Source organism: Schistocerca americana, chromosome 1, assembly GCF_021461395.2.
Source record: "Schistocerca americana isolate TAMUIC-IGC-003095 chromosome 1, iqSchAmer2.1, whole genome shotgun sequence".
In the NCBI taxonomy this organism is placed as follows: domain Eukaryota; kingdom Metazoa; phylum Arthropoda; class Insecta; order Orthoptera; family Acrididae; genus Schistocerca; species Schistocerca americana.
Genome location: NC_060119.1, coordinates 699,292,429 through 699,313,400, shown reverse-complemented (window position 1 = coordinate 699,313,400; position 20,972 = coordinate 699,292,429). Strand labels below are relative to the sequence as shown.

General features: G+C 41.7%; 1 protein-coding gene across 1 annotated transcript in view; it reads right to left on the bottom strand.

The window, feature by feature from the left end:
• The window catches only part of LOC124544922 (odorant receptor Or2-like), an 82,621-nt gene extending 61,745 nt beyond the window's left edge, over positions 1-20,876 (bottom strand). Inside the window, exons 1-2 of the mRNA XM_047123670.1 lie at positions 20,816-20,876; positions 9,482-10,310 (exon numbers count right to left, since the gene is read on the bottom strand). Of these exons, the coding sequence (XP_046979626.1) occupies positions 9,482-10,310; positions 20,816-20,867 (881 nt within the window). The 5' untranslated portion in view covers positions 20,868-20,876. The remainder of the gene's footprint in view (positions 1-9,481; positions 10,311-20,815) is intronic.
• Between the last annotated feature and the right edge of the window lie 96 nt (positions 20,877-20,972).

The following is a 20,972-nucleotide window of genomic DNA, read 5'->3' as shown; positions in this document are numbered from 1 at the left end:
TTGCTACATACTGGCCACACTGCGTCCAGCTTTGAGATTTCGTGATTTCTTGCTGGTAGGGGGTTAGTTTCCTGCTGATTCATTCTTCCAATATCAGGATGAATCTTCATGCATGTGCAACATCTCAGGGATATACATTATCATAGAGCTGCTATAAATTATTTCTCTAGACTACACTAGCAGCGATTGCCAGAGATGATAGGCTGTTTATATTACGTATTAAGGGCAACCCATACGTAAGCATCACAAAATCCGTCACTCTGGCAAGAATACCTGTCCCAGTTTTATTGTTCGGCTGTTATTAAGGTATTATAATATACTTTACAATTATCTTAAATGTACTGAAAACAACTGAAGAATAACCATCATCAAGTACTACGTAACTGTTGTTGCTTTTAATTCCTAGATATTTTCAAATCTGTCACAGCTGTTGAAGAAGAACTCCACTTTCTACAGTCGGCGACGCAGAGTATTTATGGAAACTACTTATGTGCAGTGGCGGAGTTACATATAGGCCCACTGGGCACAGGCCTAGGGGCGGCACCTTAAGGAGGCGGCATTTTTTGCTCTGTACTCATTTTAACCTTTTACGTTTTAAAATAACTGCGCTTACAAACAACAAAAATTTTTAATATTGTTAAACAACTTGCTAGTTTAAAGAAGCCTTAAGAACGAAATTCGACAATACAAGTTTGGAAATATACATAGTTTACTTGGTGACTGAATGGATATTTAACATTGGGTTTCTGTCTGGTATCATCTTCATGAACGTTCAAAATATTCTGAAATAAGCTGTCAGGAGTGCAATCTACAACACAATGTTTGAAACGTTATTATTCCGAGAATGTTGTCGGCTTCTATTTAACCCTACCATATTTTCCCCGTGAAAATAGCGGGACCCCTGAAAAGCTGTGATAAACTAATCAGCAGTTTCGTAAATACTGTAACATGTGTGGGCCTCAGTATGTAAAACCCCATTCTACTTAAATTTCTTGTAGAAATTACGGAGAAGTATCAAGTCAGCTCTCCATTACTGTAATTAATGTGAAAGCTCTGTGGTCTTCAATATCTGAACTTTAATTTAATGACATCCGTTTAACAAAACATGTTGATACTGGGAATGTTTTACATTTTTAAACACATATTTATACGAAAAGAACATAAGCAGAATATCTAATGTGTGAAATACATTTCAAAACAGTTTAAAAATTTTATTTATTTTTTTACTTATTTACTTTTTTTGCGAAAAAAGAAGAAGAAACCAACTGCCGTTTGTCTCATTTATTGCGCTGCATCCTGCATGATACCAAAGTTCCTACTCTGTGCAATCGAATTTTACGTGGCATTACAAATTTAATATTAAACTTCTTAACTGGGCTTTTTTTTTTCTTCGAGGAAAGGTTACTTTTATTTCATGTTGGACAAAAGTTGCATTTGTGTGTAGACATAAGAGCAGTGTTCACACAGATGACAACACACCACATCAGCTGCCAACAAGACTACTTAAGCTTTGTAGTCTGTCTTCTCTGCCTACAGCAACCGCTAAAATGCTATAAGAATAAGTGGGGTAAGAGTCGATCCAGCACACCTCACTGCAAGAAATTTCAGAAGTTCTTTTCTTTTTAAATTAGAAAGACAGCGTCAAGAATATTCAGAACATATTTGCGTCCCAGCAAAAATTCCGGCGACGCGGGAAACAGAAGCCAAAAAAGGGACTGTCCCGTTTTCTTTACGAGACGAATTTCAGCCGGCAGGTGCGATTCTAATGTTCACTGACAACAGAGAAACAGGCGACAATGAAATTAAATTATTCCGGATTATCGTTCTTTCATAGCACAGTTACGTCGAGTTATCTGAGTTGGTAAGTTCATCGCTCCGTGTTTAAAGGAAAAATCTTTGTGCCCGTGTGCCGTGTTTAAAGTTAAAAGCTGTGTGCTCATGTACAGTGTAGTACGACTGGAACTGGAGACAGTCTTTCTTTCTTTCCTTTCACATTTTTTTCTTTTGTTTTAACTGTTGGTTGACAATTTTGTAAGTGCCTTAACATCAATAACGTGAAAAAAGCAAACGTGCAAAATTAACTGAGGCGGCATTCCGGAAATTATCGAAGGAAAGGCGAGAACGAGAAGTGAACGTTCTAAAAACGCTTGACGGAGTAGATAAATTTTTCGCAAAAAATGTTCCTGGTTCGACTTCGAGTTAAAGTATGATATTTCTGGCACTGCAGCTGTAGTAAAAGGAGTAAATAGAGACAAAACAGAAGTTTAAAATGAAGAAAAGCAAATTGTTCCTGATTTCGAGTTTCACTAAAAACTAAGTGTCGAGTCAGACATTACAAAAATAAATCGTGTGTCAGTGAATCAACAATCGACATTCTCTTACAATGTGGCATTAATCAAAATTGTAACGCTGATTTTTCTAATTGAAGAAGATCGGTAGGCGATAAAACCAGATATTTGAACAAAAATGTATTTTACTGTAAACTTTTAAATGGTGAATCAACTTTGCGTGATTTTCTAGTATACTCCTGCTTTTTTTTGTGCACCATGTAAATTGTTCGGAGGTATGGCCGCGATTACTACTAATGTTATTGCAAATTGGAAAAAATATTTCTAATATTTTATCTCATCACGAGAATTCACTTGAACACAAAAATTCTGAGTTACCACTCTTAAGAAAAAAGTCACTTGGAACAATAGATAACCATTTCGAGTCATGTGTTGAGACAAAAAATGTACTGGTGCACGGTCTTGAAAAGAGTGTTTGCAGTAGTGAAGAAGCTAATAAGTTGTGAACTTCCCCTACGTGGACACGTTGAAAGATTCCATTCATTACGTAATGGTCAATTTGTGATGTCTCTTGAACTTATAGCCTAGTTTGATCCTTTTCTCGCAGAGCACACTGAGCGATATGGAAATTGTGCTGAAATAATGAGCTTCTTTCTGAACGAATAAAAAGAATTATCATAAGTGAAATAAAACAGGCCATATACTTCTCCATAATAGTAGATTCTACTGAGGACATTTCACATATTGATCAATTATCTTTCATATTAAGTTATGTGAACGAGAATGGTGAACCTGTTGAACGTTCCCTTCTGTTTTTAACAAACCCGGGACACAAGTCCGAAAACAGCTGAGGCCGTACGAAAAGTCCTGTCTACAAATTCCATTGATATCACTGACTGTAGACGCCAGTCATAAGACAACGCAAGCAACATGTCAGGAAACTACACTGGTTTGCAGGCACGCATTAAAGTACGAAATCCGAAAATGCATTATGTGCCTTGTGCAGCACAGTCTTTGAATTTAGTCAGCACTACTGCTGCAAGCTGTTGTCGCGATGCATGTTCGTTTTTCAATGTAGTGCAAAACCTTTATAATTTTTTTCTCTGCTTCCACACAGCGCTGGGATAAACTTCCATCTTTCATGAAACCAGGAAGCAAAACGGCAAAAAGTTTATCAAAAACACGTTGGTCAGCAAGAGAGGAAGCGTGTGTAAGTCTATATGAAAACTCGGAGGGCGTTTATCAGTACCCTCACACATATTGCCAATAATACGTTTGAAAAACGACCTGTGCGAAATGAAGCTTCAGCTTTATTGTATCAACTCAGCACACTAAAAACAGTATTCGTGATGACAATTTGGAAGGACATACTCAAGAGATTAAATAGCGTAAATCTGAAATTGCAAAGTGTACATATTGGTACTAAAATAGTGCATGAATTATATGAATCACTTGTAGGATTTATTGCATCTATTCGTGGCATGTTCGACTATTATGAAAATAAATCCATGCAGGGGCGGTGGATTATCATATTACACTGGATAAAATGACTTCAGAAATCAGCGAATATATTACTTCAACAGATTCAATCGTTTTTGTATAATTATGCAGCAATATATGATGCAATGTATTCCAAACACATTTTAACAAAAGAATAAGAGCGGAAAATAGCTTACTATCTAAACCAATAAAGGTTATTTATCTTAAACGGGTGCCTTATTAGCTATTAATATACATTTGATGTATATTAATGTACGAGTACCACTTACAATATTCAAGAAAGATAAATATGCTGGGTTTACCTAACAACATTTAAATTGCTGACTGCAGACAAAAACTTCGAAAGCGCCGGACATCTGGGTCAAATCGTATAATTTTCCCGGGCACACACATTCTGTGGACACGTTTTTAACCTGAACTCCAAAACAGTTACCAAAAACTACTTTAAGCAACACTCAATTTTACCGATTTGTCGGTGGAGGACCCCAACTCTCCTTTTGTTAAGCGATATTCCATTCCCCCAAGCCCCCCCCCCCCCCCTCCCTTGACCGACTTCTAGAATCGCCCCTGAATCCATGGAGATTGTGACTGATACAGACTATGAATGTACCAATAAAAGATCATGAAAACACAAACTTCATGTTGACAAAGAAGCGGACTCTGAAGACGTTTTTCTGACTAGAAGGGGAAAATCTCTATTTCATTTCTTACGCTTTGCTACAGATTCACGTATTAATACCGAACGTGTTTTTTTTATCTGCTACACATTCAAGTTATTAGATCGTAATTTAATTTTAATTTTGAACGCATCTCTGTGAGAGTACATATGAATTTCTAATGTATGACACGTTCGCTTCAATTTTTAGATCGTAACACAACTTTTTTATTTTCATTTTCAACGGTTTCGTGTAAGAGAACGTATTAAAAGTAAATGTATAACAAAAATCCGTTGTTTCCTACACGCTCTGCTGGATTTTTAGGTCATAAAAGGAAAGTTATTTTCCTTATGTTCGTTTCTGCTGTCTTTCAACAGAAGAATGTGTTAACACAATGCGGTTTTAAGTTTGTTTTATCCGCTGCCGTACACCAAGTACGGTTCAGGAACCATATTACATTTTGATTGAGCGCGACTAGACCGCTGTTGCGTCCTTCAAAACAACGAAACAGCTCACTGCGCTCCCACCTAAAACGGCAATTGTGAAGTGATCGGGCAATAGTTATTACTTAAAAGATGTTTTTTGGTGCAGGTGCATATACGCAAATAATATGGTATGCCTATGGCGCAAAAGTTTTAAATCCGCCACTGCTTATGTAATTAGTGTCGTTATGGCATAAACAAAGCACATTGGAAATACGATTTTATTACAAAGAGCTGTAAAAAGTCCAGTGAGTAATATAAAACTGATGACAGAAACATATCAGGTTTATTCTTCTTCAGAGTGATCTCTATCAATCGCAACAGACTTGTGGCAACGGTTACAAAGCGGCTGAGAATTGTCAGCCCGGGTCCCTTTGAAATCCAGTGCCTGACTAAGAACGTTTAGCACATAATAAGGGAGAACGAAAGGGAATGAACTTCAAAGTTGAAATGGGCTGTGATGTTATGCCAGTAATTGCAAAATTGAGTCAAATTTACAAAGAACTTGGCGGTATGAGCCCACTTAAAAGAATGACGTTGCATCCCCTCCAGCCAGGATGGACGCACCGATCCGGTTGGAAAGAGTGTATTAAAGCCGTTATATCTTTTCCTAAGGCAAGCTGGTCCTCAACTATTGTAACTGGTCATTGGTATCCTGGGTGCTGTCACTGGGATCGAGTTGACTTCTGAGCTGGTCCCATACGTGTTCTATCGGGAATAGATCTGGGGATGTCGTTGAGCATGGCAATATCTCAACGCCACCAGACAGATCATATAAATACCTCGTGTGTCTGATCGAGCATTGTCCTCTTAAAAATGACACCACGATATTGTCACATGAACGGTAACGCATGAGGACACATACCGATGTGTCGTCAGAGTTCCATTAATTACTGCCAGCTATGCCCTAAAGTGACAACCGACATCCAGCTCCATACACCATGGTGTCAGGAATAACACCGTTATGCTCCCCCCAGAAGAATACGACCTCTTCCTAGGTCTCCGCCATATTCATCGACGACAGCTATCTGGGGCGGTGCAGAATCGCAATTCATCACTGAATCCAATGGGACGTCATTAATCAGCAGCCCATGCTTCCCAGTCATGGCACCAATCCAAATGCTGCCGTTTGTGTTGTACTGGCAACGGCCTAGTCTACGCATGACACGGTAATCCCTAGTCCAGCGGCTACTAGTCTCCGACCAATGGTGCGAGATGATGCAGAATATTGAGGGAGTCCATTACGTGTTCTCGGATGGCAGGCGCAGATGTGAAGGGGTTACGATGTGCTTGGTGCCCAACACGGCGATCTCCCCTAGTCGTGGTCAGACGCGGTCGACTAAAGCACTCATGACGAGTATGCTTGCCTTCACATTCCCATGAATTCTAACATCGGGCCACTGTCACATATAAATACCGCACAAATCCGTATATTGCACGATTCGACCAGCCAGCTAAATGTAGTCCCACAGTGAGACGTGTTTCATACTCTGGCAGGAACCAAAAACGCTGTCTCACACAAGTACGCTTGATTCCAGTGTCCTTCACAGTGATCACTGAACATCTGGCGCTGTCCTCGCTCCTTATGTACCGGACCGAGTTTTGTACCAACACTAAACACGACTAACACTAAACACTCTGGTGGCCGTTTTACCTGTCACCGTGAACTGTAATTCTAATCATTTGCATACTGACCGACGGTGTGTGTGTGCACAAAGTTAGATTGTCTTCTGGGTGCTTTGTTCTTTTTTTCAGATAGTGTATATCAAAGATCTGTTGTCTCGATGTTTCGATGATTATCGATGTGTAACGCTAACAGAATGCACCGTGACGACTAAAACTAGTTACAGTGATTTTTTTGTGAACGACAAAAAATTACAGTGAGGCTCTGGCTCACACAAAGAGCTACATAAAGAGTAAATAAAATTTCTGTTAACGTTCCAAAGAGTAATCCTATAGATTACATTTGTGTAATATGTACTGATAATTAACTTTTCTGAGCCTATGAAAGATCTCCACATAATGTGTTTGTTTTCTAACACTTCCACGGTTATTCTGTAAGTGGAATTCATTTTCTGATGGATGGAAAAAAGCTTCGGATCAGAAGGCGTGTTGAGGCTACTGTAGTGTGGGCCAACTTCTTGATACATATTACATAATAGTTAAGCTTTGTGCTAAGGCAGGGCTTAACAACTGGCCGGTTTTGAGCGCGAGTACTCGCGTCTGCTCAGGCACGTGCTCGCGAGCAGGTGCAAGGTCCTGGAGCAACGAGGGAGGGGAGGGAGGGGAAATGCGCGCGCATGCTTGAATAGGGCCGCAGCGTGCCTATTGAATTCGCGCCGACTGAGTAACTTTTGAAGTACTACGATCAGCTCAGATAACAGTCACTTCCCTGGTTAAGAATCATGTCAAGTCACCATTGTGTAACCCCAACCATGCTTTCGCAGTTCAACCCCCTTTGGGATGAATTGTATCGGTTTACAGAAAAAGATGGTGTTGCAAAATGTTTAGTATGTCACAAAACGCTGAATTCTTTTAGGAAATTTAATTTGCAGCGACATTCTATGTCGTACCACGCGAAAGACTACGGAAGTGGAAAATGTGATGGACCAGATCGTGCACAGGAAGCTATTAAACTTAAAAGGAAGCTATCCGAAGAAGATCTGGACGACGAAGAAAAACCAACTGAGGCAGCTCTCAGAGTGAGTTACAAAATTGCTTTGCTTTTAGCAAAAGCCCTGTGCCCCTTCACTGATGGCGATTTAATAAAAGAATGTTTGGTAGTTGCAGCGGAACATTTGTGTCCATCTCAAGTTGAACAGTTTCGGATTGTGCCATTATCTAACATGACCATTATGTGTCTCATACAGGACATGGCATACGACGTCCAGAGCCAGCTTGCAAATATCTGTAAAGATTTTATGGCGTATTCTCTAGCTCTGGACGAAAGCGTTTATATCACTGGAACAGCACAGCTTGTCATATTTATTAGAGGTGTTAATAGAGATCTTCAGGTGAGGGAGGAGCTCCTCGATGTAGTAGCCATGAAGAACACTACAACCGGAGGTGATATTTGAAGTAGTGTTGAAAATATAGGATTGTCGTGGAATTCTTAAGTTTCAGTGTCTACAGACGGTGCACCAGCGATGACAGGGAAAAAATCAGGTTTCGTTGCGCTGTTGAAGGAGAAAATGCAAAAACTGACCGTGCCGAATGAAATAAGGGGCGTTCACTGTGTGATCCACCAGGAAAAATTATGTGCAAAGAGTATCGCTCTAAAAAATGTGATGAGTGTTGTTGTTCGTACAACCAATTATATAAGGAAGCATAGGCTACAACACAGGCAATTTAAAAGCTTTCTTGAGGATGTAGAAAGCCAGTATGGTAGCCTGCCTTAATACAGCGAGGTCCGCTGGCTTAGTCGTGGCGAATTATTAAATCGATTTTTTTGCGTATTAGATAAGATAAATATGTTCATGGAAATAAAAAACGTGTGTTCCTGAATTGAAAGAGCCTTCATGGAAATGTGATCTCGCGTTCTTAGCAGATTTAACTAGCCATCTGAATGCTTTGAACATTTCACTACAAGGTAATGATCTGCTAATTACTCATTTCATAGATCGAATACGAGCTTTTAAAATGAAATTGACACTTTGAGTGAGTCAGCTGGAAACAGGAAATATAGCTCATTTTCCTAAATTATCATGATGTTCACAAAGACTGTGAACGTTATTCACATAGTTTAGTTGCCCTTAAGGAAGAATTTGATCAACGCTTTCAAGGTCTGATAGCACTAGACAGTGATTTTGAACTGTTCTCCTCTCCATATTCGGCGAATATTGAAGAGATTCGTCCTGAGCTGCAACTAGAAATTATTGACCTGCAGTGTGACAGAGAATACAGAGACAAATTTCAGAACAAGAAAAACATTTTGGAATTCTACAGACACTTCCGTCAGGATAGATTTCCTCGTTTGGACAAACTGGCGGCTACAATTATATCAATGTTCGGTTCCACGTATGTTTGTGAACAACTGTTCTCTGCAATGAAATGTAACAAGACGCGCCTGAGAAACGCATTGTCTGTTCGAAATTTAAAATGCACGCTGCGCCTACAATGCAAAAGAACAATTACTCCGAACGTAGATGCAATTGTAAAGGGCAAAAAGTACAAGATAACCGAGAACTCCACACTTCAGTGACACCTTTTATTGTGTAACAGTTCACAAATTAATGCGAATGTAGAGGCATACACTAAGCTAATAAAATTATGTGCCACGTGTACATTCTCCTTTATTGGTTTCATTTGTCGCAGTAATAATTCGGGAGTGACATCCCTGCAGGTGGCCGCGGATTTGCATTGACTGGCGGCAGCTGTTGTGTGCCCCACGTGACTCTCCCTCCTCTCCGCTCTGGTCCGGTAGTGGGGGTAGCGTGCTCGCGCTGCTCCGTGCTCGCGCCTTGCTGCTCGCAGCTTGCTCCGCGAGCACGCATGTTGTGAAGCCCTGTGCTAAGGGAAACTTACACATAACGTGTAACTAACTCAGTGAACTTACTTTAGTATTGCTTGATGATGTTTCACACACTCGCACAATTCGCTGTTCATTCTGGTAAAATTATCGGCGCTCCGCTCCTGATGTCGGTCGTTTCTGCTGAGGTTGAATCCAGTGGACCTGGATAGTGAAGCCCGGTCTTCTGTTGACCCTTCCTGTCTCAGCTGTGTCAGCCGAATGTTGAGGATGTTGAGCTGGCCCGTTACCTGGATCATGATCGAGGCGAAAAACATGTCCATGCCGAGGCTGGCGAAGTTCCAATAGAAGACGGCGTGGCACTCCACCAGGTAGGCGAACAAGTACCATCCGCGATTCTCCCTGTGCAGGCCTGGCAGGCTGACCAGGGGCAGCGGACTCTCCCTGCTGTCTGGCGGCACGTGCGACACCAGCGGCACTACGCACCACATCTGCCCCAGGACGTTCATGTACGTCAGGCAGCCAATCGTGAGCCGCGCAGCCCTCCGGCACGCCTTGCGAAAGGCCGCCATGAGGTCGCCGTTCCCCTCGCAGTATGGCCGCTGGAGCGCTACGAGGCCGTTCAGTTCGCTCACCAGTAGGCTGTACGTCTCGAAGTGTCTGAAGCAGTGGACCATCTTGAAGACGCCGTTGACGTTGGTCATGGCGGACACGAGGGCGAAGGTGACCTCGGTCATGTCCCCCCACAGCAGCCAGCTCCTGACGATGTCCAGCCCTATGATGTTGAGCAGGCTGCCACACACTGAGGCGAAGTACAGTGGGAACGCGCAGGACCGCCAGCCGCTTTTGGAAGCTGGCCGCCATACCCCACCAAATCGCAGAACCTTCACATTGCGACGTAAGACGTTGTTCCAGTCTGAAAAATAAAAGGCTTTACACTTTACTCATATTTTAAAAAAATGTACTCTATCTGATCAAAAGTATCCAGACACCCCTACGTAATGCAGAATTGGCCACTTTATGTCACGAGAGGCGGATCCTCCAGGATAAAAAGAGGTGAGTAGAGAGTAGAGAAGCAGTAACAACAGAATGGGTCGATCAGGAGAGTTCAATGACCTCGAACGTGTGGTAGTCACTGTATGTCACCTGAGTAATAAATCCGATACTGTAGTGCCTGTGGTGGTCACAAGTACAATGCAATGTTGTTCACATGTGCATGTATTGCAATATCGTATTTATCCGCCGACACCTGACAAACGACTTTCCATTACGATGTCTACCCTGTACAGAAATACGCGTAATGGATGTACGAATGTAATGGAATAGTTTCTGTTGGGCGAATGCCTGGACAAGGTTACATGGCATCACGTGAAGTATGGAAGGGGTGGTGTTATGGTACAGGGGAGTTTTTCGTGGTTAGGTTGTGGCCCCCTTTCTGTGCTTAAATGGGGAAGGATATGGACACATTTTACAGTGTAGTGTATGGTTGACGGCATAGGGAAGTTTGGGTCTAGCCGTGAGGCATGCTCGGATTGCCTAATGGTACGGCGAACGCTAGCAATCCGAGTTCAAAAAAATTGTTCAAATAGCTCTGAGCACTATGGAACTTAACTGCTGAGGTCATCAGTCCCGTAGAACTTAGAACTACTTAAAGCGAACTAACCTAAGGACATCACACACATCCATGCCCGAGGCAGGATTCGAACCTGCGACCGTAGCGGTCGCGCGGTTCCAGACTGAAGCGCGTAGAACCGCTCGGCCACTCCGGCCGGCAAACCGAGTTCAAGTCACGGTCTAGCACAGCTTTTCATTGTCATCATTACATTATACAGCTCATGATGCGAATACATTTTGTGAGTAACAAATACATCAGAGACATTACAACCCTCGTGAAGCTGCCCAAGGCGACCGTTGTTGACATGATTGTGACATACAAACTCGAAGGAACAACCGCTACTAAATCAGCTGGAGGAATCACTCTTGAGTTCCAGAGTGCTATCAGCAGTTCAGCTAGCTCAGTGACTGTGTGTGTAAGGAGCTAAAAAGAGTGGGATACAATGGTCGAGTAGGTCCTCATAAGCCACACATTTCTGTAGTCATTGCTAAGTGGCGCCCGAGGTCGTCTAAAGAGAGACGCGACGCCACTGGATGGTGGACGACTAAAACCGAGTGATTTGAAGTGATAAATCACGCTGCACCTTGCGGCAATCTGATGGAATAGTTTGTGTTTGGCGAATGCCTGGACAAGAGTACATGGCATCATGTAAAGTATGGAAGGGGTGGTGTGGTACGGGGGAGTTTTTCGTGGTTAGGTTGTGGCCCCCTTTCTGTGCTTAAATGGGGAAGAATGTGGACACAGTTTACGGTGTAGTGTACTGCGTACGGTAGAGAAACATTCCGGAGACGATGATTGTTTGCATCAGCACCCCGTCATAAAGCGACATTTGTGTGGCAAGATTTGTGGGCAATAACATGCCTGAAACAGACTTGTCTGCCCAGAGTCTCGATCTGTACCCAATGGAACAAAATGGTTCAAATGGCTCTGTGTACTATGGGACTTAACATCTGAGGTCATCAGTCCCCTAGAACTTAGAACTACAAAAACCTAACTAACCTAAGGACATCACACACATCCATCCCCGAGGCAGTATTTGAACCTGCGACAGTAACGGTCGCGTGGTTCCAGACTGAAGCGCCTAGAACCGCTCGGCCACACCGGCCAGCCCCAATGGAACACCTTTGGGCTGAGTTAGAACGTCGAATTCAGTCCTGTCACCGGTGCCCAACATCACTACGTTCTTGGTTTTCGCTCTTGAGGAAGAATGGACTGGCATTCCTCCACAAACATTCACACATCTCGCTGAAAGTTTCTTCCTCAGAGTTGAAGCCGTTATAAAGGTTGAGGGTGGACACACACCGTATTAATGTCTACTAATAGGTGTCCGGTACTTTTGATCACATAGTGTAGCTTACGACTATTGAAATCATGATTCAGACTGCAGGGTTTGGACAAAACAATATGACTGCACAAATATTAACACTTCACTCCCAGTGCTCTCTGTAGACTTCCATACATTTGGTAGCATACTATGAAACTGAAAAACAGAGTGCTTTAAAAAGAAGTGCCATTCCTCATATACCAGAATGTTATCTGAGTGTACCAGATTCATATCAGGGGAAATCAAGTCTGTATTGATACATGTAGCAGGGATTGTCATATTGTTTCTTTATTTACAAGATAATATTATAGATTTATTGAAAAATTAAATTGCCTAACAACAGATCACATACACCTATACCCTCTGGGAGAAATGCTTACAAAATTTCAAGCCCAGCGATCATTGTTTTTCGATAGGGTATGGAGGGGAGCAGCAAGCAGTAGGTCTTAGTCCGTCAGTGAAACATATCCTGACACACAGCCTTGAGCACGAATAACAAGTGTCCACACTTGACTCTCAGACGGTGGTAGATTTGAGATGTGACGGAAGTTGCAAACACACTATTTCAGTGAGGCACCTAGGTACAAACCCCTACTCGAATGTGCTACTTCTATAGGAATCCTGAATATAAGATTAAGTTTATATTACTATAGACTACCAAACAGTAATTATTGTCATGGCGCGTGATTCAAGGAAAACCAGAAATTATAATGATATTTACTTAGAACGCACGTAGATGCAGATCTTAACAGCTACAGACAGGGCCCTTGTGGTTGCTCTAAGTGATTCGTGGTTATGGTATAGCCTCAACAAGTGACAAAAAGATAGAGCTAATATTTCTAACGGCAGATTAGTATTCGACATATAACCTTCATGCAGCATTGATTTGTGTAATGTAATTTTTTTATATTGCGCTAGTGTCGACTCGATGCAAGGACAAATTCTTCGAACATGTCAGTGTTTAACGTCGTTTCTTCGTGGTTTGTAACTCCCTGGCGCTCCCATTTAGTCCATTGTACGAGATTTTGACTGAAAAGTAATGCCTCCACCTTCGTAACTCTTCGACAGTTGGCATCATTGGTATGTGGCAGGTACTGGCTTGTTCCACAGCCTCTTCTCTACAGCTCAGTTGGCGGGAAGCCTTATCGTTGAGCGGTTGTGTTGTTACAGTGTAAAGTATGGAACCCTGCGCAGACGGTCGGTCAGTGCGATTTCAGCAACGTGAAGTCGTTGAATTCTTGACAGGAGAAGGTGTCACCCCACAGGAGATTCATCAGAGAATGAAAGCAGTTTATGGTGATGGTGTTGATGTGAGCGCTGTGCGTCGTTGGGCGAGTAAGTTTAAAGATGTTGAGGATGGAACATCTGACCTGCGTGACAAACAAAGAGTTGGACGTCCTGTTACAGCAACCACCGAGTTTCACAAGCAAAATGTTGACATATTGATTCAGGCCGATCGTCGTATCACTCACAGAGAAATTGTAAGCACAATCGGCGTTTCACGAGAACGTGTGTGTCACATTATTGCTTTGCTCGGCTATCGAAAGATCTGTGTACGATGGGTACCATGGATGCTGACTCCTGAACTGAAAGTGCACAGACTTGAAATTTGCCAGGAACTCCTCTCGCGTTACGAGAATGAAGACGCACAGAACTCTCATCAACACAATCATCATAAACTGCTTTCATTCTCTGATGAATCTACTTTGGGCTGAAACCTTCTGCTGTCAAGAATTCAGTAACAGCACGTTGCTTATCGCATTGACCGATCGTCTGCGCAGGGTTCCATGCTTTACCCTGCAACAACACAACCGTTCAATGCTAAGGCTTCCCGCCAACTGGAGCTGTAGAGAAGAGGCTACGGAACAAGCCAGTACCTGCCACGTACCAATGCTGCCAACTGTTGAAGAGTTACGAAGGCAGAGGCATTACTTTTCAGTCAACTCTCGTGTAACTGTCAGTCACTGTTTAACGTGGTATCTACACGATTATTCTGATTACACGGTGATCCACGTTCTCGTGTTTCACAGAGGGTGTAAGAAGCCATTTTCAAAATATCTCTCTCGGTTCCACTCTCGAATAGCATGAGACAAAATGGACACTTAAATCTGTCCATACAAGCTCTGATTTCTCTAATTGTATTGCTATGGACACGTCTCCCTATGTAAGTGGCACACCACAAAATATTTTGGTATTCAGAGAAGGAAGTTGTTGATAATATGCCTGCCAAATTGTGGCAACTGTTTGGAATAAAATGTTCCCTATTGGCTTGACAATGCTCCAGTTCACGACGTTACATATAGTACTTTGGGGTTGGAAGAAAATATGGTGTATTCGCATTTACTGGACTGATAAAGCCCTACGTAAAACTCATCGACAATAACTTGGAATCACTAGTGATTTTAGTTATATGGGCACTAGGCCTAACGTTTCGCCTCCTAATACTGGAGAAATCATCAGAGGCTACAAAGACGACGATTGGGTCGTAACGTAATCCGATTGCTGAAAAAGATGACAGAGACGCGTAGGCGTATATTATGGAGCCTTTCCTGCAGCTGAGTAGGTGCTGTTTGCTTTATCACTAAGGACTACAACTCGACTCATTTCAGTCCTTCTTTTCTGTTAAAGCGCTATTTGTGGTTTTTGAATTTCTGTGGTACCCCTGTACATCATAGATTAGGAATAATTGGATCTTGATAAAACTGCAGTATCAGACAATCAAATTTGGTGGTTTCCTAGTCCTAGTGTATGATCAGCTACTGCTGATTTATCCACGTTTCCCAGACAACTGATCTTATATTCATTAAGCCGGGTGTTGATCCTTCTGTCAGCACATGCCTTCTGTGGAAAAGGAATTATTACATTATCCTTGAAGTCTAAAGGTAAATAGTCTGCATATAGAGACTGGCTCTCCCCAAGATCTCAATAATCGGAGGGAATATTGCCTACCCCAGGAAACTGTTTCGACTTAAGTCTTTCAGTAATCTGTCGATTTCTTCTCTCAGCATAATATGTCCCTTCTCATCTTCATCTGCTTCCTCTTCCCTTCCTACAGTATTGTCTTAAAATTAGCTTCCCTTGTGTATAGTCTCAGTATATTCCTTCAACATTTCATCCTTCCCTGTTTTGCTTAGTACTGTTTTGCCATCTGAGCTGTTGGTATTCATACAGGCGCTTCTCTTTTCTCCAAAACTACTCTTAATTTTCCTAAAGGCGGCATCTATCTTTCCCATGATCATACATAGTTCTACAGTTTTATTATTTCCCTTTAGATATCTCTGCTTCATCACTTCGCACTTTCTACCTATTTCACTTGTTAGACCTTTGTATTTCCTTTTGCCTGCTTCATTTGCTGCATTTTCATATTTTATCATTTCGTCATTTGAATTCAATATGTCGTGTGTTATCCGAGGATTTCTACGGGAACTTGTCTTTTTGCCTATTTGATCCCATGCTGACTTCACTATTTCATCTTACAGTGCTACCCATTCTTCTTCTATTGTAGTTATTTCCACTGTTTCAGTCAATTATTGCCTATTGTTCTCTTTCAGACCCTCAGCAGTCCCTGGTTATTTCAATTTATCCAGATCCCGTCTCCTTAATTTCCTACTAGCTGAGTAATTTCTTTTATCTCATCACTCATTCTTTCAGTCCCTTCATCATCTGTGAAGGTAGTCTGCTCATAAACTTGTACTTCTGTAATGGCTGTTGCCTTTGTATCTATCTTGGCTGCGATAATGCGTTCATTGTGATGTTCATAGAACCTTACTCGCATTCCTGTTTTCTTATTCAATATCAGACTTACTCTTGCATTACTCCTATTTCATTTTATGTTGATAATCTTGTACTGATCAGACCAGAAGTCCTGCAACTGTATTTCATTAATCTTGTACTGATCAGACCAGAAGTCCTGCAACTGTATTTCATTAATCCACCTTAACCATACTGTTTCCTAAATTCCCTAATATGTCTTAAAATGTGCCCTATAAACCGATTTCTTCTTTTAGCGAAGGTGTGGCCCAATTTCTTTTCTCCGCCATTCTGTTCAGTACCTCCCAGCCAGTTACGCGATCTACCTATCTAATCTTGAGCTTTCTTTTGTAGCACCACGTTTCAAAAGTTTCCGTTCTCTCGTCTGAACTGTTTAACGTCCGCGTTTCACGTCCGTACAAGGCTACACTCCTGTCAAACGCCATCAGAATTGATTTCCAAACACTTAAATTTATATTTATTGTCTTCAGAAACGCTTTTCTTGCTACTGGCAGTCTACATTTTATATCCTCTGTACTTTGGTCATCGTAAGCTATTTTACCACTCAAATAGCAAAACTCATCTTCTAGTTTTGTTATCTCATTTTCTGATCTGACTTTCTTCCATAGAGCTAATGTCGGCAACCAGATGGTGACGTAGCAAGCTGGCGAACACATTAAAATCTTCAAAGAGAGGAGGAAATGATGGAGAAAGAAGAGAAACGGGGGCTTGGGCTTGGGCTCAGCAAGTACGAGTGGCCCATCTGGTGTGACATGAAACTGAACTGTGATTCGAGGAGCTAGCAATATTTCTAACGTAGCACAATTGTTTTTATTACATTTGCTGCCTTTTTAATTTGACGCAATTGACTTACGATTTATTTTATATCAAAATTTTGGCGACATTTTTATGTGGAAATGACGCCAGAAATTGCTATCGCTGAGACTCGAAGGCGCGACCGTTTGGGAAGAGGTCTCATCTCCACGGGTGTGCCATATTTTGAGTGGCTTTCGTGATGACATTAAATCCACTCAAGACGTTTCGAGTCACAGAGAGAGGAAGATATTATTTATTTCTCTTGCAGGTATGTTTTAGATAGAGATAAAATGTTCCAGAAACTATCCTGTTAGGCAATTATTTCATGTTGTCTCAATTGGCCATGTTCTCTTAAAATCTTTTGCGTTTTACAGCAGAGATCACAATTCAATTTATATGTTTTTCATGTGGCATGATAAGCCACAATCCTCTACCAGATGCGACAAATAGCGATGATATTCCCACATACATGTACACCGTGCGATTAGTTGCAGTGTTCGGAAATCATAGGTCGAAACATCAGTGACAATTGAACTTTTGGTCAGACCTGGAGGCGTGCTAAGGTATCCTAATGACTAAAATGAAAAAGAGAAAGATTAGCATTTAACACTCGTCGACGACGAGGTATCTTTCCGATACCTCTTACCTCCGACAGTGGAATACATGTACCGGTATTGTTGTAGCTAATATTGTAGGGCAGGCAACTTCCAGAGGTGACAGTATGGACCAAAGAGAGAGAAAAATGTCTTGTAATCATGGGCTCTAAAATTCATAACTTAAGAGCAATGAGCACTTGTTCACCTTCAGTGCTGTGAAACTCATTTCTTCTATTGCAAATGGTTCAAATGGCTCTAAGCACTATGGGACTTAACATCTGAGGTCATCAGTCCCCTAGACTTAAAACTACTTAAACCTAACTAACCTAAGGACATCACATACATCCATGCCCGTGGCAGGATTCGAACCTGCGACCGTAGCACCAGCGCGGTTCCGGACTGAAGCGCCTAGAACCGCTCGGCCACAGCGGCCCGCTCTTCTATTGCAAGTTCTTTGCTTTCCATATTTGGAGACGAGGTAGTGTGGACCAAAAAAAGAAAAAAAATCCGGTAAATATAAGCTCTAAAATTCATACCTTAAGAGCTACGGGCACTTAGAACTTTATCCAATCCATGTTTCATACTATGGGCACTTATTCAGAAGAAGAGTTGTGTTTCACAGTAGCGAAGATGAACACGTGTTTGGAACTCTTAATGTATGCATTTTAGAGCCCAAGTTTCTAGACATTTTTTTCTTATTTTGGTCCATGCTGAACCTGAAATATATCTTAGTGCGCCTCCAGATCTGACCAAAACTTCCATTGTCACTAATGCTTCGACCTATGATTTCCGAACATTGCAACTAATCGCACGCCGTACATGTATGTGGGTATATCACCGCTAGTTGTCGGATCTGGTAGAAGATCGTGGCTTGTTATGCTTCAGGAAAAATATATTGGGATATTGTTGATGATGTCATCATAAGGATTTTCGCATATAATTTTGGACTCGTCGTTTCCTGATCAGGATTTCTTGCCACAGAGTCATACATTTACCTTTCTCCATCATCCCTAAATGTTTGTAACATCATCCCGGAATTCAGTCACCCTTTAATAATCAGTCTTGTTGTCATATTTAATAGCTCCCCACGTCATGATTCTAGGAGACAGAGACGTATGGGTCTAGAGAATAGGTGCTTTCTTTGACCTTTCACAAGGTCGTTTACAGACAAGTTGCTATCAATCTTACGGTCACAAACAAAAGCAAGATTCATCACAAAACACTACAAATGTTACTCAGTGTCCCAGCTGATACTGACTTTAACTATATAACACGCCTCTCATATGCTGTCAGGAGCAAACGATGTATGGTGACTCTAAATGTCAACGCAGCTTTCAGTAATCAGATCCTCTGTCCGGATTTCCACTGTTATCATCCACCTGTTCGTCAGAGACAGCTGAACAATTCTACGGTCTTCTCGATCTGTAATCCTCCTTGGCACACTGTTGTTCCGAGTGCGTCTCGTCTCCGCTAGACTGTAGTCACGGCACAACAACCAACTTCTGTTCCATCTGCCGGTGTGATACTTCCAGGCCTTGACGCCAATGATTCAAGTCCGAAAGATTGCGAAGCTGCATAAGCGCATCCCATGGGAAAACTGTGTTGCGATAGAGACCTGGAAAGTTCCAGTATTGTTAGACGCACCTAACAGCCATCATCTAATCATACCGTTCTTCATCTATTGTGTGATTCAGCTGGCCCTATCGATGTCGTTTTATGCAACCCGCTACGTAATATCTGGCCTTCAAAAACAAAATGGAACTACTGTGCTTCTAAGGGTTAAGGATGGATCAAATCTCAGCGTAATTAGTTTTAGCGTAACATTTGTAAAAGTCGATTTTCTTTCATTACCCTCACGGACAGGTTTAAATTAATAATGTTAATGAAATAGCCGATTATACTGGCAGCGTAACAGGTCAGTCAATAAGAGACCGAAAAAGGTCGAATATTTTGTGTATTCGGAAATTTTGGTACATTGGTAGGGGAGGGTGCCACGAACAACACACTGAAAATTCTGACTGGTGAGGAATGAATGTGGGTGTGGACGTTCGTTTGACGGTCATTTTTGTACGTTCTTCTTGAATAACTTGAAAACCGTGGCCTCCAGCGAAAACGTATTCCAGTGCAAAATTTAACTACAGAAATTTCTGATAAAAAGGTCCTGTTAATTTTCTGTAGGATTGTTTGCGAGCAAGAGAATACTAAAATCCTCACTCGTGGTTTTTAACGCCAGTTGCAACACTGCAGGCTGCATAAAACGACATCGTTAGGGGCCGCTGAATCATGCTGTATATCAGGGGTCTACAGACTTGCTGGTACCGCGGGCCGCAAAAGCCTCACTGTAACTACGAAACGGCCGCAAAAAGAGAGAAAATAATTAGTTTACATCGTTTGTTTCACAAATATTTATTTTATTTAACAGACATCATTACAACACTTTCTTTCTACAGAAACATTGCCTGCATAAAATACGAAAATAACGTGACTTGATGTAAGTTATTATTCCGTACTCCGGGTAAAAAATAAAATTACAAGAAAGAACGGTGAGACGCGGAGCACCTTAAGATCAATGGCGGGCCGCATGCAACCCGCCTGCCGCTGTCTGTGCATCCCTGATCTATATGAACAGCTTTACTCTACACTGAAAATACGCTAGCATAATGTTGAAACTGTTACCAACACATCCCACAGGCATGAAAATACTGAAGGATATGTTTGGTAGCGTCCGATGAAGGTGTTCATACGGTGTAGCTCTTCCGATTTCCGTCAACGTGTAGTAACAAAAATATCGGATTTGCCCAAGAATTTTTTTTTTTTTTTTACAAACCAAGAATTGTAACTACTAAAGTCTTTTTGTTTTAATTTTAGCCGGATCGCTACTCGAAACATATTAGTATACCTTCTATTGAGAAATGTTTTACCTGTAACTGTCTTACAACGGACCAATGTAACAGAAAGTAAGAAAACTAGATTTCTTTCCCTGGTCTCTATTGTGAGAGACTATCAGAACTATTGTGGTTTTTGAGCTCAATTACAAAAAAAATATGGTCATTCCGCACTATTTTTGTGAGACTACATGAGAAACAAGTGACAAGCTCTGGATGATACGCAGATTTCTTTCGTAGACAGCAGCTGATTTTCGATTTTCTCGAGATCCCCGTTCATTTCGTACTTGTACTAGCTATAGAAAACGTGTAGTTTTCATATGAAGGAATAAACACACAAATAGATTAATGTAACATCTTCTTAAACGTGAAGGAGTTATTATTACGACGGTATCAGTGAATTAGAACATATGTTACATCTCGTAGAAACCTTACGTTCTCTCGTTGCCCCAAGTCGCTGTCTGGCGAAGGTTTCCAGAACCGCCATTTCGAGAGATGTCACTCCCGCTGACTGGAGCTGCAGTGGTATAGTTTAATGGTGCTCGAATTGTTGCTGATATATTCTCTTACAGCCGTATTTGCTCTGCTTAAA